At 36.2% G+C, this 17720-nt stretch overlaps 3 protein-coding genes across 6 annotated transcripts; all 3 read right to left on the minus strand.

Moving 5' to 3' along the window:
- LOC109223455 (60S acidic ribosomal protein P1-like) lies at positions 787-1703 on the minus strand. The gene is made up of 3 exons (XM_019387770.1): positions 1563-1703; positions 1258-1467; positions 787-1140 (listed from the first exon to the last, which is right to left on the minus strand). Exons 1-3 carry the CDS (start codon positions 1632-1634, stop codon positions 1084-1086), a joined length of 339 nt encoding a protein of 112 aa, XP_019243315.1. The 5' UTR covers positions 1635-1703; the 3' UTR covers positions 787-1083.
- On the minus strand, positions 2397-8112 carry LOC109223453 (serine/arginine-rich splicing factor SR34A-like). Of its 4 annotated transcripts, none has more exons than XM_019387767.1 (14): positions 7981-8107; positions 6535-6900; positions 6273-6391; positions 5591-5656; positions 5391-5465; positions 5183-5297; positions 5021-5067; positions 4884-4941; positions 3999-4048; positions 3618-3674; positions 3280-3389; positions 3122-3196; positions 2920-2998; positions 2397-2769 (listed from the first exon to the last, which is right to left on the minus strand). In XM_019387767.1, the coding sequence occupies exons 3-14, from the start codon at positions 6357-6359 to the stop codon at positions 2749-2751; spliced, it is 840 nt and encodes a 279-aa protein (XP_019243312.1). In that variant the 5' UTR covers positions 6360-6391; positions 6535-6900; positions 7981-8107; the 3' UTR covers positions 2397-2748. The 4 variants fall into 4 exon arrangements, with proteins under 4 accessions (XP_019243312.1, XP_019243313.1, XP_019243311.1 ...); XM_019387768.1 differs by lacking the exon at positions 7981-8107 and adding an exon at positions 7579-7970; XM_019387766.1 differs by lacking the exon at positions 6535-6900 and having other exon boundaries at positions 7981-8112.
- Positions 9231-9671, minus strand: LOC109224248. The gene has a single exon (XM_019388834.1). The coding sequence runs from the start codon at positions 9669-9671 to the stop codon at positions 9231-9233; it is 441 nt and encodes a 146-aa protein (XP_019244379.1).

Consider the following 17720-nt stretch of genomic DNA (forward strand, 5'->3'; position numbering starts at 1 on the left):
AATATATTATTTTTGGTATATTATATGCTACAATAAGTTATTTTTTAATAATTAATACATAAAAATTAAATAAATAAAAAATATACTACATCAGTTATCATTTGTTGATATAGTGAAAGAATAGAGAAAAAAATAAATAGGAACAAAAATAAAGGCACAAAATGAAAAAAATTTAAAAGAAAAAATAATCAAAATAATAATAAATGAAATTACAAAAATAAAAAAAGAAGAAAAAAGGAAAAAAGAAGAAGAGAAAACATGTATAATGTATAAGTTATTCTTATAACTGACCTACAGAAAAAGAAAATGAGAAAAAGCAAGACATATATATATATATATATATATATATATATATATATATATATATATATATATATATATATATATATATATTATATCAATTATATTAAAAGAAAAAAGGTGAACAAATATTTATTATATTAATTATCTTTTTATTATTGCACGGAAAAAAAAGAATAAAGAAAAGGAGCAAAAAAAGTGAATAAAATTAGATCATGCAGAAAAAAGGAAATAAACTGACAAAAGATTTAAATGAAATTAGAAAAGAATCAAGAAAAAGGAAAAATGGGAAAAGCCAAAACTGAGCAAGGAATCAGATTTTGGTGGAAAAAGAAAATAAAAATAATATGATTGAAAAATAAACATAAAAGGAGAAGAAGAAAAAAAAGCAAAGCATAAACAAAACGAGAAAAAAAAGAGGCAATTACCCACAAACACTACAATGAGTATGAATGATAATTAGTTTGATGGGTAGAAAAATAAATGGATAGGCAAAGGTAATATGTTTGATTTTTATGGGTAAAGCTACGAAACTCCCAATATTTTTACACACCATTTTAGTGTCAACAAAGTTGATATCTACTGGTACTAAAATTGAAGACTAGTACTCGCAATTATTGCAAATAAATGTCCCATGAAAGGAGTGGATTAACGATATAGAGAAACAGAATTGATCCCTCATATCACAAGTCAAGGACTCAAGCTGCAACACCAAGCCCAAATTTATATGAAAAAGAAAAGGAAAACACACTGGCACTATATGCTGCATATTAAAAGAAGTTCCTAATCAAACAAGCTCAATCCCAAGTCCTCGTCGTCACTCTCCTCCTTTTTCTCCTCCTGCGAACACATAATCAATTACACACGTCATAATCTAAAATAATTAATTAACGTTTTTGTCATCTGTTTACCAATCAAAAAACTTGTACATTCATAATAATATTGTGACTTTCTTACCTTTTTCTCCTCAGCGGCGGGAGCAGCAGCGGCAGCACCACCTCCGGCAACCGGCGCAGCAACGGCAACGGCTGCACCACCGCCACCTATCCCAACATTCAAGATGAGGTCTTCGACGTCCCTCTTCTCAAACAGCTTCGCAAAAAGGCTCGGCCAATAGGACTCCACTGAAATATTTGCTGCCTTCACCACCGTAGCAATCTTCTCAGCCTGAAATTCCATGTTCCATATGAAAAACATTATGTAACTAACATTAGCTTTCATATGTAAGCAAAATTAATTAGCGGGTAACAAAAGATTATTACAGTGATGGGAATGCCATCATCGTAGAGAAGCAATGCAGCGTAGGTACAACCAAGTTCCCCAACTGATGACATTTTTGCACGATTGATCTAAATCTGAAACTGGAAAGGTATAAGAAAAATGTAGCAAAATCACTTTGATAAGGAAAAGACGTTACTATATAGAAGACTGGTAAATTAAGAGGTACGAAAAATTAGGGTGAGATCAAGGCGTACGTTACGGATTTCAGGTAGCCTAGGTGTTGCCACGAATCTAACGGTTTTACGCAGAAATAGCTTTCCCAACATTTTTTTTTTAATCACTTTAGTATCTTCAATATTTATTCTGCTATTTTCCTAACCGGTGCAAGTGTCAATGTTCCTTAGATTATATTTACCGTGTCCTTGTAGTTGTCAAAGGTAAATATGCATCAAATGTGTTGTACCGCTTGAATTCAAATCTAAAACTTTCGGTATCCAACCAACTTATAACAAATGCTAAGATAATCACAGGATTAATACAATCGAATTGGTCAAGAAAAAGAAATGCCAATAATCATCTGTCCCCTCTTATGAATTTGCATCAATTCCTAGTCGAAACCAGTCTCCATCTAATTTTTTTCCCATGTAGTTACCTAAATTAATAGACGTGTCTTACACCCAATTTTTACAAAGCACCACACCTGTAAGCTGACAGACTGCATCCCGCAATATTCATTCAACGCCCAGCTTAATGTTACTAACTGGCTATCTCTTAACACCACACATGCGTTTTCCGCAACAAAACTTTAGAGTAGTTAGAAGGATCATCAACAGAATATATGTATTTTTATCATGGGGAAGTATTTAGGCGGAACATCAAAAGCTTCAACGAATGCCAACTTCGAAAAGAGACAATCCGATAGTCAACACTAAAATAACAAACTCAACAAGCCAATGTCCAACTTTCAAGTCAGAACTCCACTAAGAAGCAAAACCACTTGCAAAAATAGACCATACACGTTGATTGACCATAGACTACTAACAGCCGAGAGAACAGGATACTGCAGCTCTCAGATAAGAACACACATTACTAGCTAGGACAGTCCTCCAAAGGTTACGCCTTTAATACAGAGCTCTAGTCCATAGCATATTTTAACCAAAACTAAGCACAAAGTTTTAGACTCTCCTTTCAAGAGGAGTACACCACTAAACAAATCTTGCATCAGCATCAGCCACTGTTTGATCGTGCCTGAAATATGACCATATTAAGCAAACATTAGAAAGGTCTTAAGGAACGTATAAAGCATCCAAAGTTCTGATCAGTACTGTCTGCAACAAGACATAATTAAGCTTCTACCGGACGTAAAATTAAGCATTAAATACAAAAACATAGCCTAACCTGCTGTGGTGATGCCGATCTGGACCTTGACAGTGACCTCGATATAGACCTAGACCTCGACCTTGACATTGATCTGGACCTGAACGCAAATGAAGAGCTTGAGGGTTTAAAAAACTTAAAAAGCTAAACTGAAAAAAGATAACAAAAGGCTATAATTAGTACCTACGACAATAATATTACGTAGCAATGCAATCTCATATACCTGGTCGGCTTAACAGGAGACGCAGATCTAGACTTCGGCGTTGGTGATCTCGAAAGTGATCGGCCGGGTGATTTGCTGCAGAAGATACTCCTGGTAAGACATCAAAAGAAAAAGGAATGTGCATAAACAAGCTCATTTATTATCTGGAACATCAATACCTCCTACTCCTCTTTGGACTACTGCTCCTGCTCCTGCTCCTGCTCCTCTTTGGACCTCTGCTCCTGCTCCTACTGCGACTTCTTGAAGGACTGCGCTTGTATTCTCTCACCTATACGAAGGGGGAAAAAAATAAAGTGAGCATCAAACTAACATGCATTAACACTTTACATTGTGAAAACGAACATCCCTGCTACCACCCATACAATTAGGCAATCACCACCATCCCCCTTAAATATGCTGAAAGATTAAACATGAATTAAAGGATGTTTTCCAAAAGTTCGGGTTGAAGGAAAACTAAAAAATGGTAGCATAAGGAAAAACAAAGATAGACAAATACCCGGATGTAGGTTCTTGTCCAAGGATTCCTGAACTCAGTATCATCAAGTTTCCTTATCTGAACGAGAAGAAAACATGTCAGCCATAAGCCTGGACTTTTCCAAAGGGAAATAATGAATTACAAATTAACTACTATCAATGGAGTTCAAAATTTAAACATTTGTGAGTACTGAAACTAGAACACAAGAATTACTCATATTTGAGGAAATTGTTAAAATCCAGAAAATAACCATGCTTCAAAATATTAATGAAACCAAGAACTTAAGGTTTTGGGAAAAGTAACCTTGCAAGTAGGGTTTGGACTCCTCAACAATAGAAGTAGATAGCAGCATCTAGACAAGTGTTTAAAACCATTAGATAGTGAGGCTGATAAGAAACTTACAGCATACTTCATGTCTTCATAACTTGTGTAGTCAACCATGCCAAAGGTACCTGATATGGATAATAAAATTCAGAACTACAGGCATAAACACAGCACGAGAACAGAACACGAATGTCACCTAAAAACAGTTTTCCGGATTTATTTATTTATTTTGCTAAGGAAATCTCCTAAATATTCAATTCTTGCAAACATAAAAATATAACATTTGCATTTTATTCTTGCAGTCCATTTTTTTTTTTTTTCAAAAGTTTGCTAGAAGCACAATAAAGGCCAAAAGCTAAGTGCATTGAAGCATGGCCTTCACCTTGCTGTCTCAGCGCTTCACTACAAGCACCAGGGTGCTAGGCTATACGAATCATTGACCATGCACTGTCTTGAAGAGGGCAAAACTAATATAGTTGGCAAAGTGATATATTAATCATCAAAGAATCAGTATAAATGAATAACATAGTGATTAGAAATAGAAAACTGGGAATTCAGAATTAAGAATTAAGAAAAGTATACATTAAATAATGAAGAACCTAAAGCTGATATGCATTTAAATTAGAAATTAATTAAGGTTTTCGAACTAGAATGGCATGAGTTTTATTCCATGCACTTAATTGAAGCTTTCCGATTCTTTTGTTCCCATAAGTTATTCTAGTTTCTCTGTAGCGATTTGGCCTTCCATGATATGTGTATTTTATTGCCTTTCTTCCTTCATTTGACAAAAACCCACTCTTTAGTTGCACTTAAATCCTCAGTAAACTTCGGCACTTTTTCTAATCTTTTTTGCCTTGGAGAACACAGTCGCATTCATGCAGTTTCTTCACCAGGATTCCAGGATTCTTGAGCATTGTGCAGATTCACACATAAAACGATCCTGCAAGATATGTCAACCCATACCTTCACTGTCACGAGAAACTTCAGCAAAGCACACGTCGCCAGCTTTCCGCATATGATCCTGACACACTTCCAGCAGGTTACTGCAATTGCTACACATACGAACCATCAAAAGCAAATATCTTAGCCATTTCACTTACCTTCAAATCTTGCCAAGAAGCAGAAGATGGAAGACCTCGAACAATAACTGTATATGTATGACAAGAAAAAGTTAAGAGACATCTACATCATCAGGGACAATTACATCTACAGCATTTAAGACAGGAAACTTCATGAGACATCCAAACAAGTTATAGCGGAACCTCGGTAATCAGAATGCCGAGAAACACCATAACGCCCTCCACCACCACTGCTGCCATAGCTGCCTCGGCGATCACTTGAAGATGATGGCCCTCTTCCTCCATGAGCAAGCTCAACCTATATCATGTATCAACCACGTGCATGCTCATATTTCCTACTTAGGTCTTTGTATCTATGAATATGAGAGAACCAAGTAAGAATTGTTCTTACCCTCAGGCGACAGCCATCAAAGTTGTAACCATCTCTACCCCTGATGGCATCTTCTGCATCTCGAGAACTTTCAAACTAAAGAATAGAAAACAGAAAGGAAATCACAGACAATCAGCAAACAAAGGCAGTAAATGACAACAGCAATTCAACCCTCAAACTACAGAAGACCATATATATGTATATATACCAAATAAAAATACCTCCACAAAGGAAAAGCAAGGAGGGCGAGGTGGAATCTTCAACTCAATATCCAATATACGACCATACTGCAAAAGAGAGAATATCTAAAATCAGGGAGCAGCTTTTTAAGTTTATATCGTGTTAGCAAGAATATATGCTAAACCAGCTCTACTTTCCAAGACAAGACTGAATGCTTCCAAATCAATGCCTCCAAACTGTTTACTCCCTATTGGGTAAATAGTATACTGGTGGTATTGACCACTAATGTCTAGCTTATAGTACCAAGTAGGGAAGAAAGCACTCAGCCTCACACAGGAAAAAAAGGACGATACAGTGTAGGATATCAAAGAAGAAGCATCCTCACCATCATGTTTCAACCATAACTTAATATGGGTACTGGTACTGCCACGGCTTAAGAGACTCACTTACACTTTCTCTTGCATAATTTTGCAAACAAGAAGCAAATCAAAATTTATCTATTTATACAGATGACATTGCTAAAATGAAATTCAGCGTACATCTCATGATGCATTCGTGTGCAATATAATCTCAAGCAAAGGCCATTGTATTTTTTTAACAAGTATAATTTATGCACCAAATGTTGAATCTAGAGCCCTATGAGTAAGTACAATTGATGACTACATTCTCCCAAAAAAAAGTCTTTGTAGCTGATAGTGTCTAAATAGGTGGAAGATGACCAACCTTATAGAATAGATCTTCAACTTCCCATTCCTTTATATCTGCTGGAAGGTTGCCAACATAAATCGTGCGTGAAAAACGGCCACTCATTCTCAGCAATGAAGGAAGAATTCGCTACAACACTGCACGAAGATGTAACTTATAAACAGTTGAACTTCCAGTTAACACTGATGAGAAATAATTAAAACAATTACAATGCAAACTTCTATCATTCTGTATTTGACTTGACAATAACAGATTCAAGCAAAAAAATTATGAAGCAAACCAAGAGAGCAATCCTCCAATTGAGCTGTGCTCCACAAGCTCCATTGCCTAAATGCTCCATGATGCTCCAAAAATAACAGATTCATACAGAAAAATAATGAAACCAAGAGAGCAATCCCCCAGTTAAACTAAGCTCCACAAGCTCCATTGCTCATATGCTCCAAGATGCTCCAAAGCAATAATTATTCGAATTAATATTTGATCTCCTCATCCACTCAATAACTATTGCAGATGATAGCTCTTCTGAGAGTGAGGAAGAACTTCCAACTATACATAAAAACCATAAACTCCACCCTGACTTGTCCCACTCCCCAAATACATCCCTAGGTATGATTCCAAAGCTCATTTTTGTCCAAGCGCTTGAAATCTATCATAAAGAAAGCATTTGTGTCATAAGATAAGGTAAGATCGCGATATACTTTATGCATTTTACCTTTTCTCAATTTACTTTTAAGACCTGAGAATCATCTTACAAGACATGCAATATAGCCTTTCCTATTTAAGTTAACAGAAAACCAGTTTCCTGCAAATGATGTCATTTCCTGAACCCTAAGATAAGACACGAAAAAGGATTTCTAAGTAACCAGTGCTCAGTAAAACATTGCTTGAACTCTGGAGACAACTTCCAAGATAAGAATAGGATATGATTAAAATATTGTCCGTGGAAAAGGATTCACTTTGGCAACAATTAAATCGTCTCCAATATTTGGTTGGGTCTAAAAATAGAGTATGTATGGGAATCGTAAAAGATGAAAGACAGTGCTTTGGTGATAACTTTTAAAGCTAAAGTTGACAAAAATGTTTAATAGTTGGCTGAAGCAAGTCATATAGTAAGATCCAGAATATTGCACTTCATCAAAAAAAAAAAAGTTCGGAATATCCTCAAAGGAAAATGACTAACTAATAGTTACTTTAACCCTTTGCTGGAGAATTTTTCAACAAACACACCACTGATGTTCAAGAATTTTCTTATTACACAAGTAAAAAAATTCTTTTCATGACATCTTGCAATTCCAGCATTCCAATTATTTCCTGACAGTCTCACCCTTTGGAGCAAGTGTGATGTTATGGTTGAAGCTCTCTGCAGGGGAAATATGCTACTATTTGAAAATAGAACTTCACTGTTACTTATTACAAGTAACATCACCTCCAGAGGTAAGACCAACAAAAATTCGAGCTTTTCTAGCAAAAGACGATAAATGCTGAAAAACAACACCAAAAACAAAACAAACACTAGGTATAAATGTATGAACCCATTCTGCCACGAACATAAATCAATTCGCAACACAAGGAAGGCAGGAAATACAGAAATATCAGAAGCCGATGAGCTTTTTAATAGATTCGTAACTAGGGTTTCTTCCCGTCTCGACCCTTTTCAGGGAATGGTGATCAACAATGTACCCTAAAAGTAGAACAGTGTGGTGAGGAAGAATCCATTAGATATTACCTGGATTATCAATTAGGGTTTGATGAAATTGGCGATCAGCTTCTTCTCCGCTTCTTACCGGGTTCTCTCCTGGTGCTGCACTCGTGACTCGTCGTTAGAGCTCTGATTTTAGGGCTTTTTGGGCTATAAAGCGCACGGTGTAGATTTATGAGCTTTTTTCACTTTTTAGCCCGCTTCAAAAATTATTTACGTTCTACGGTCGAAAAAGTGTATAAAATCTGCATAATTTTTGTATATAACATACAAAATATATAAATATACAAAAACTATATACCTTTTCGGTTATTAGTTTGAGAGCGGCTATACAGTATCATTTTTCCTATATTTATTACCTCCATTTTGCTTTATTTTCTTTTAACCCATTCTGTTTGGCTGTTTACACGTTTTCTCTTTTCGTACTTAAGGGCTTGTTTGGTTATCGGGATTAGGATTATAAACGAAATAAAATTTAAAATTTTAGTATTTATTTGATGTTTAGTTAATGAGTATTAACTAATATAGATATAAATTTTTATCAAAATGATGGTGGCCAACCCATAGCGAATGTGGGATAATAATTTTAGAATTATAATTCTAGGATTATTAATCCCTAAATAATGTTCTTTAGAGACAATGACCCCTCAAAATTTTGATTGAGGAAAGGGTCATAGTCGTGTTATATATGAGATATACTTAACTATAGCTAACATTTCATATGGGATATACCCATGGTGAAGTTGTTGAGATTGCACGCTTGCAACGAGGTCTTATAAAACGCAAAATGTATTAAGGATATTAATGAAATATAACCCCTTCGATAAATAAAGCGAGTTATGTTGATCCTTAAAGAGGTAAAGTCTAACCCATATTGAAATAAAGGAGATATTAATTTAAAAATAAATTTTTATATGCAAAAAATTATAGGTTGTGTATCAAATTAGCAGGTTATTGATGTAAGGATTAGTAATAAAAAATTATAATAAATGATTACTAGTGCATGAATTGTATTGCATGGATTAAAATAGGCATTTTGTTTACATTTTAAATTTTTATTTAATACATCGAGGTTATTTTGGTTATTTTAATACGTATATTACTAAGCCGTTTTCTTTGTCAAAAGGGAATATATATTAAAAACTACATTACAGAGTGTTGGTTAGCTGGGGGGTATTGCAATCCCCCTAAAACAGACATGTTCTTCTGGTGTATCAATATTACATGTCAAAAAATATCTAGTTACTTCAGTTCCTAGGATGTCTGCCCAAAATAATTCATTTACAAACACCGGGGGAACTACTAGCATGGTAGTTCTTCCAAAAAAATTCTATTTTTGCTTCCTCTTTTGCCAATGCATCGGTCACTCTATTCTGCTCCTTGTAACTGTGTCTCACTACTACTCTGGTCATCCTTTGGATCAACAACTTGCATTCACATATAATAGGATCATAAGTTATATTTCCAATGATTAGCAACCTTATTACCTCTGTTGAGTCTGTAGCTACTTCCAGTGGTATCCATCCATTTCGTTCTGCAATTTGGAGACCCTTTAGCAATGTAGTTAACTCTGTCACAATGTTGGTGGTATGTGGCATATTTTCCATATACCCTTGAACCCAATCCTCATTATTTGTCCTAAATACCCCACCAATTCTTCCAATGTCTGGCTTACCCTTAGCCGTCCCATCAGTGTTGAGTTTATAGTGCCTCCTCATGGGGGGCTCCTATTCAACTCTGGTAGGAAAAAGCTTCCTAATCACTCATTTGTGTGCTATTGTGTAGTGCTCAGTTGATTTGGTAATGGTGTTGTCAGTTGATATGGTATCTTTCTTATTATTAAACAGATTATAGTTCCTCGTTAGCCAAATGAGCCAGAAGCAGAAAGGGAGAATGGTTTCCCATGAGATAATGTTATTAAAGGACAGCTTCCTTAACTTTTTCCATGTGGTTGGCTATAACTTGGTTGAAAAAATAGGATTCAGCTGTTGGATTTTAATAGTTCCTTTTGATATTAGATCATGCCAGAATTGGGTTACATTGGGGAATTCAAAGAAGATGTGATCCCTACTTTCAAGAATGGTATAGCAGAAACGACATGCAGGGTTGCAATTGATTCCAAGTATGTGCAGGAAAGCACTAGTGGGAGCATGTCCTGTGCAAGCAGCCGGATGAAGGTTTTTATTTTGTTTGAAACTTTTAACCTCCACATCCAGCTGAAGTTACCCCCTTCCTCATTCATCATAGGCTTATTGTTGTTGCTAAGGAAGGTATAGGCTAATTTGGTGGTAAAGGAACCATTTTGAGTCAGCCCCCAAATTAGCATGTCTTCCTTAGCAAAGTTTGTAAGGATGAATGTGGATTTGATTAGGTTGGTTATATTCTCATGGAGGTTTATGGAGATGGATGGAGTATCCCAGTTTCCAGAATTGTAGATAGTGTCCACGTTGGTAGCAGTGTCATTTAGGGTAAGTGGACCCTCAATCATGTCCCTAAGGGCTAGATGATTGGGAATCCAGGCATCATTAAGGAAGCTCAACCTATTTTCTTTGAAGACCACCCATCTACTGGCCTTATTATTTGTATCCCAACCTTTGAGGATACATTGCCAGATTGGGGACTTGGGCTTCCTAGGGGTATGGTTTTAGTTACAATACTTGGATATTAGGACTCTAGCACATAGGCTAGAGGTGTTGTGGTAGATCCTCCAGGCCAGGCCAGCATGGGAGACTTTGTTCTTGCATTCAGCTTTCTATAATCCCAGCCCACCATGAGATTTCTGCTTAGTGATTTTGTCATAGTTGACCAAGTGCATTTTCTTCTTATTTGGTGTAGTACCCCAGATAAAATTTCTTTAAATTCTATCAATTTGGTTGGTAGTCTTGGTGGGCAGCTTGATGTATTGCATGACATGGCTTGGAATACTGCTAAAAGAGGCTTTAGCCAGGATGATTCTTTCAGTCATATTTAGGCAATTTGTTTTCCAGCCAGGAAACTTGGATTGCATATTATCTAATATGAACTGGAAATCACTATTGGAGGGTCTCTTGTGGAACATTAGAAACCCAGGTACTTACTAAAGGATATTGTAGCTTGAATGGAAAGAGTACTTATAAGGTTCCCCATAGTGTCAAGCTTTATGTTAGAGGAGAAAAGCACCCAAGACTTAGTGAGATTTATTTTTTAGCTAGAAGTTTCATAAAAAGACTACAGGATAGTGAAGATTGTGTTGCAGTTCCTGATGTTTGCCTTTGCAAACAAGGTAAGGCCATCAGCAAAGAAGATGTGGGATATCTTTGGGCTAGACCTACTAATACTGATGGGAAGCCATTGCTTTTCATGCACAACCCTATCAATGAGCATGGAGAGCCTTTCCATGCACATGAATAACAGGTATGGGGAGATGGGATCCATTTGCCTAATTTCCCTAAAAGGTTTGAAGGTGTCAGTCTTACCACTATTAATTAGGATGGAGATGTTAGATGAGCTAATACATGATAGGATTAACTTAGTTAGGCCAGGTGGGAAGTTGAAAGCCTGCAGAGTGTCTCGAATGAATAACCACTCCAGTCTGTCAAAGGCTTTTTCTAAGTTAATTTTGAGGATCACCTGAGCCTGATTCGTTCTCATTTTACCAAAGTGGGTGATGTATTCTTGAACTATGATGGTATTGTCTGAGGTCCTTCTGTTGGATAAAAAACTTGCATGGCTAGGGCCAATTATGTCAGGGAGGAGTGGCTTGATTCTATTAACAATGACCTTTGTGATGGTCTTATAGATGGTATTATAAAGCCCTACTGGTCTAGAGTTTTTGAGCATGATAGCTTGGGGACACTTGGGGATGAGGCAAAGTAGAGTCTGGTTCATGATTTCATCCATGAAGTGTGTGTCAAAGCAGGACCTACAAAAGTCTATCATTGATTTTCCCACAATGCTCCAGTATCTTTGATGGAAAAAAGGGTGTAGCCAATCTGGACCAGGAGCCTTAAAGGGTTTGAAAGAGAAGATAGCCAGTTTGATCTCACTATCCACTAGGGGCCTGTCCAAGCTTTCTCTTTGGCAGTTTGAGAAAGTATGGGTCATGTCTAGATGACTGGTAGTGTGTATGAGGGCTTGGGTGTGGTCAGAAGTGTAAAGGCTTCTGAAGAAGTGCATTATGGAGTTCTTAGTGTCTCCTTGGTCATAAATCCAGTTCTCACTGTCATCTTTGAGGGACAGTATCATGTTCCTCTTTCTCCTATTGAGGGTGAAGGTTGAAAAAACTTAGTGTTGGCATCACCTTCAGTTAGCCAATTGACCCTTGACTTGAGTTTTCAGAAATCTTCCTCATTCTGAGGATAGAGTCCAGATCTCTAATCAGATTACTTTCAAGATTCAGCAGGAAGTTGCTAAACTGGTAGTTGGGGGATTTTTGAATTCCAGCAATTCTGGCCAGGATCCTTCTCTTTTTGTGGAAGATATTGCCAAAGGTGTGCATGTTCCACTGGGTTACTAAGTTTTTTAAGGTGTTGGTTGATTGGATTAAGGGGGAGTTTGGGGTGAAGGCCTCAATGATGATACCAGGAAAGGATGGGTGGCTAGTCCACATGGATTAAAGCGTGAAAGGCCTATTAGTATTATTGACAATATCCTTCTTTAGCATTATTTGCACAGGTCAATGATCAGAGTGGGTCTTAGGGAGATAGTTTACGCAAGCCTCAGGATACTGAGAAATCCAGCAGTCATTAGCAAAATATCTGTCTATTCTTTCTAAAATTAGACTGCTCCTATTTTTATATCTTTTGTTGGTCCAAGTGTATTTACTACCTTGTATCTTAAGTCAACTAACTTTCATTCATTAAGGCAGTTCCAAAAGAGGTTGCTACAGTTTGGTTTAATGGGGTTGCCCCCAAATTTGTCCCCAGCCTTTAATGTTTCATTAAAGTCACCACCTACAAACTAATTTCCAGTATAACTTTTAGAGATAGTAACTAAATTATCCCATAATAGTTTCTTATCAGCTAATATAGTGCTAGCAAAGATGGCTAAAAATAACTAGGGAGTTTGGGAGGGGAGTACCTTCACTATGGCATGAATGCCTTGTGGAGTAGTGGACACCTCATCAAGCTGCACACAGTCTGCTTTATACATCATGACAATCCCACATGACAGACCCACAACTAGAGACTGGATGAGCATATCAAATTGCAAATCCTCAGTCAACTTCTTATGATCAACCATTTTTGTCTCTGGCAGAACCAGCGGTGCTGGTTTGTGCAGTTGAACCATGTCAAGGTAGTGTCTCCTAAACTCTACATTGTTTCCACTCCTAATATTCCATATGATGTAGTTCATTAGGGGTAGTTTCATAGCGGGGAACTGGATTCTGTGAGCTTTCTCCATCCCCTGGGGAGGCGTCATTGGTTTCTTCCGGTTCTTGCTTCTCATGTTCAGCACTGGGGTTAGGTTTAGAAGTGGCTTGATCACTCTTTGACTGTGGTGAGAGCCCAGACTCACTCCACATTTGGTCAAGGTCTTGGGATACATGAGCACTAGAATCTCGATGTTGTACACACTGAACTCTATCGCTCTGACAGAGTCCAGTAGAAGGGAGTCCGTGTGCAGAGGTCCATAACCCTCCCTCCATTTGCAAGGCATTTTCCCCTTTCAGAAGCTCTAGGACTCGGTTGATCTCCTTTATAATGTTCCCCAGTGGTGGAGACTGGCTTTTCTCTACTGGAGCAGAAGACGATAGTCTGTTAGGATTGGGGCTCGATAGTCGCAAGGTTGGAGACGTCGTCGGGTCCGATTGGGCATGGACCCCATTGGCTTATTGGTTTGGGACTGTACTTGGGCTAGGGTCTTGTGAGTTGGGATACTGGGGAATTTGGGGTGGGATTGTGTTTATTCATTGGGCCATTAGGCCGGGTGTAGTTACTTGTTTGTGCACTATTTGATTTTGAATTGTATTAAAAAGTTTTGGTTTCCAGAAATTTACTAGAATTTGCATCGAACATCTTTAACTGGATTTTTTGTGATTTTTGTGCATGATGTTGTTCATTTTCATTTCCTGCTCCATTGTTTCTTCCCTTTATGGGTTGGTGGTTTGGCTTCTTCTATCTTGGGAAGGTTACTGTCTTCCATCCATCATTATCTTCCCTTTTGGTGTGCATTTCTGAACATTCAGGGACTTCTTGTGATGGTGTTGGTGCAACTTTCTTGAACTTGCAATTTTTACGTGTGGCCAATCCTTCACATGTTGTACACAAAGTCCATTTACCTTCATAGATCACTGATTGTTTATGATCTCCTACGATGACTGTTGTTTCACCTGGGGTTTCAAGTGGGAATTGGATAGAGATGTGTGCATACCTTCCTCTTATTGTGGAGGATGTGCATGAACTAAATTTTAATAATTTGCCAAGTTTTCTCCCAACTTTTTCCAGTATTTCTTTATCATAAAATTCAGTTGGTAGTTGTGGCAGACGAATCCAAATGACTGTGGAAGATAATGTAGCTTCTTGTGGGACGAATTTTGATTCCCATTTACGTACTGATAGAAAATTCTCAGAAATGAACCATGGGCCTAGATATAATGCCTTGGACATATTTTCCTCTAGAACAAATTTGACAATGAAAAAGTCTCATCCTAGGTCAATCAAGATTAATTGTTCGGATGGTTTTCAGAGGTCAGTTAGTTTAGATCGGAGATAATGGTGAGGTATTCTACGACCAAAGACCTTTATGATTACTGAAAAATACCATGGCTGGTATAAGCGTTTTTTATCTTCCTGTGAGAGGGCAATTGAGCAATCAATACCTTTTCCTTTATCATCTTTGATGATTGTGGAGGATTCCACATCGTAATACTCTGTTTGGCTTATTGATTGATTATCAAGTAACATTTTCTTGTAGGATTGTGTTGGTGCTTCTTTCACACCATTTGGTTATTTTGGTCCGTTGTTTTCGGTAGGATAATTGGTGGTGTAGTGATTGTGTCCATGTAGGTATTCTAGAGGGAGGGGAGACTTTCTCTTTCTAGAAAAGAGTGTTGTAACGATCCAATATGATTATCACTAGAAATTACTAAGCCATATATTCTTATTCACCTTCTAGTTTGTATAAAATAATATATACATTCATTTTATGTATAATTGTTCAATTTATGCCAACAACAAAAATACAACCAAATAACATGTTCTGCGATGTTGTATATTATGCAAGTATCAAAAGGTGATCAAATAACCAAATAACATTTGTGCAAGTATCTATAACGCATTATAACTAAGCTGTCTCCTTAGACATATTCCGTCACCATTACTGGCCCTTTTGGCAACTAGGAAAAAAGCACATAGACAACACAACCCCAGTAATAGTCTATTTGACTAAACTTTTAAAATTAACTTATTTTGAAAAGTACTTTTTTCATAAATGCTTTTCAAAAATTTACTTTTCGCGAAAAGCAGTTTGTGTTTGGCTAGTTAATTTAAAAAGTACTTTTAAACAACAATTAGTGTTTGGACAAGCTTTTAAAAAGTGATTCTCAGTGTATTTTTCTCAAAATTATTTTTCAAAAAGGAAATTTTGGGAAGAAATTATTTTTTTTTTGTTTCTCAAAAAATATTTCTGCGACAACGGAGTAAAGAAGGGTTTAGCTAAATTCAATTGGTAAGCACAATGATGAGTCGTGTGCTGAAATACGTTGGAATTTTTACCAGTGGGTTTACTAGTAAGAGTATATTATTTTTGATCTAGAAGTCATGCACACCTTTAGAGAGGAAAAACAAGAGAGAAATGAAAAAGGAAAATATCTAATAATACTCATTCACTGTGATCAGGGGCGGCCAAAGGGTCAAGCAACTAAAGCAATAACTTTAGGTCCCAAACTTTTTCGGGGCACAAATATTTAATTTTGTTTTTTGTTTGTATTCGGTATCTGCATTGAGGCCCCCACAAATTTGATTCGCGCCACATAAAGCTTACTACAAGTGAAAGTGCACTTTAACAGGATATCATTCATAAGGCTCGAACGCGAAATATCTGATTAAGATAGGTTAGATCATATCCATTATTCCACCATAATCTTCGGAGGTGGAGCCCATTTTTTACCAATAATATATTATAAGTTAAATTCTTTTTTAATAAAAAAGTTATTGAGTATTTCAATGTAGAAAAGTTGAATATTTTATAAAAAGTAAATATAACTTTTAGTTGTTATTGATATAACTATTTGAGCAAAAATTTGATAAAGAGAATCACTCCCCCTAAGCCATTGTGATTATATTTAAATATAGAAAACAAATATTTTATAAAAAGTAAATATAACTTTGAGTTGTTATTGATATAGCTATTTGAGCGAAAATTTGATAAAGAGAATCAATCCCATGTCGTTACCCTAAATATAAAATTTTCTGTTATTTACATTTTATGATTGGCATTAATAGTGAAGTACTTATATTATTCTTTTCTTTCACATTTATCACTAGAAAACGTATAATAAACTTCTATAGTTCCTTTTTGTTGTCTCTAATAGTTTAAATCTCATCTTTAATGTTTCTCATCAGAAAACGTATATTACACTCTTTCTTGATTTATGCAAAAGTGTATGTTTTTGATAAGCTATATTGTTCCGTACAAAGAAAAACTGTTTTTTTTTTATAACAATCGGAAGAGCTGAAGAGCACAATTGAATAAGCTATATTGTGCATTTTTAATATTATTTTTCTCGGGTTTCAAGCATTGCAACAAGTATATTGGAAAATCACGTATAATTATTTTAATTTTAAGTTATCAACTTCTTGAATGTGGTTCTATATTGTAAGATCGAAAATATATTAGGAGAGATTTAATGATCTATAAAAAAATATTATTAACAACTTTACATCTCAAAAAGGTAAAAAGAAGAAAAAATAGACTTCAAATGAATATATATATATATATATATATATATATATATATATATATATATATATATATATATGAAGGTTTTGTTTCATAAAAGGCCTCCGATTAAATTTTAGCTTTAGGCCTCCAATCTTGTTGAGCCGCCATATCACGACCCAAAACTAATCCTGTTGTGATGGCACCTAACGTGGTACTAGGCAAGCCGACACACTGCCAAAACCAATCAATATTTTCATTTTTAAGACAAAACCAAAGCTTTTAACAATAAACCTGCATAAGGAGTTTAAATCAACACAACAGTGCGGAAAGAAAGCCCAACACCGGGGTGTCACTAGTCATGAGCATCTACGACAACCGTCTGACAACATCAAGACTAACATAGCCTGAAAATAACGGAATACAACTAAGGGAGGATAAGGAGGGAGAAAAGCAGGGCTGCGATCGCCAGGTAGCTACCTTGCTAACTCCGATGAACCTGCCACCGAGTAATCAATACCCGCTATCAGGATCAGAAATAGCTGAATCTGCTCACAAGGTGCAGGGGGTAATGTGAGTACGCCAACTCAGTAAGTAATAAAAGTAAATAAAGATTGAGCAGTAAGAAAATACATAATCCACTTCATAACACCACAGCAAGTACATGATGTTTCCAAAACAGTATATAAATCAAGTCATCTCGTTAAAATCAAATTTTAGTAAAAATTCATTGAAATTGTCTTTCAACAATTTTTCATAACAAAGTGATAAAATAGTGAGTAAAAATAGTGATAACATAATCAACCCCTAGGGCAAAACTCACTCGTATACAGCCCCTCGGGCAAGATAAATCACAAATAGCCCCTCGGGCAAGATATGTACCATAAACCGCCCCTCGGGCATAATAT

The sequence above is a fragment of the Nicotiana attenuata genome, chromosome 3 (genome assembly GCF_001879085.1).
Source record: "Nicotiana attenuata strain UT chromosome 3, NIATTr2, whole genome shotgun sequence".
NCBI lineage: Eukaryota > Viridiplantae > Streptophyta > Magnoliopsida > Solanales > Solanaceae > Nicotiana > Nicotiana attenuata.

What these genes read in the sequence shown, in the direction of transcription:
- LOC109223455 (XM_019387770.1), bottom strand. Translation starts at nt 1,634, where the DNA reads ATGTCATCAGTTGGGGAACTTGGTTGTACCTACGCTGCATTGCTTCTC. An exon ending in ATGATGGCATTCCCATCACT is followed by an intron (nt 1,468 to 1,562) that starts GTAATAATCTTT and finishes ATGGAATTTCAG; the next exon opens with GCTGAGAAGATTGCTACGGT. An exon ending in CCGCCGCTGAGGAGAAAAAG is followed by an intron (nt 1,141 to 1,257) that starts GTAAGAAAGTCA and finishes ATGTGTTCGCAG; the next exon opens with GAGGAGAAAAAGGAGGAGAG.
- LOC109223453 (XM_019387766.1), bottom strand. Translation starts at nt 6,359, where the DNA reads ATGAGTGGCCGTTTTTCACGCACGATTTATGTTGGCAACCTTCCAGCA. An exon ending in CTTCTTGGCAAGATTTGAAG is followed by an intron (nt 4,942 to 5,020) that starts GTAAGTGAAATG and finishes GAAGTGTGTCAG; the next exon opens with GATCATATGCGGAAAGCTGG. An exon ending in ATGAAGACATGAAGTATGCT is followed by an intron (nt 3,675 to 3,998) that starts GTAAGTTTCTTA and finishes CTTCTCGTTCAG; the next exon opens with ATAAGGAAACTTGATGATAC.
- LOC109224248 (XM_019388834.1), bottom strand. Translation starts at nt 9,671, where the DNA reads ATGAGGAGGCACTATAAACTCAACACTGATGGGACGGCTAAGGGTAAG.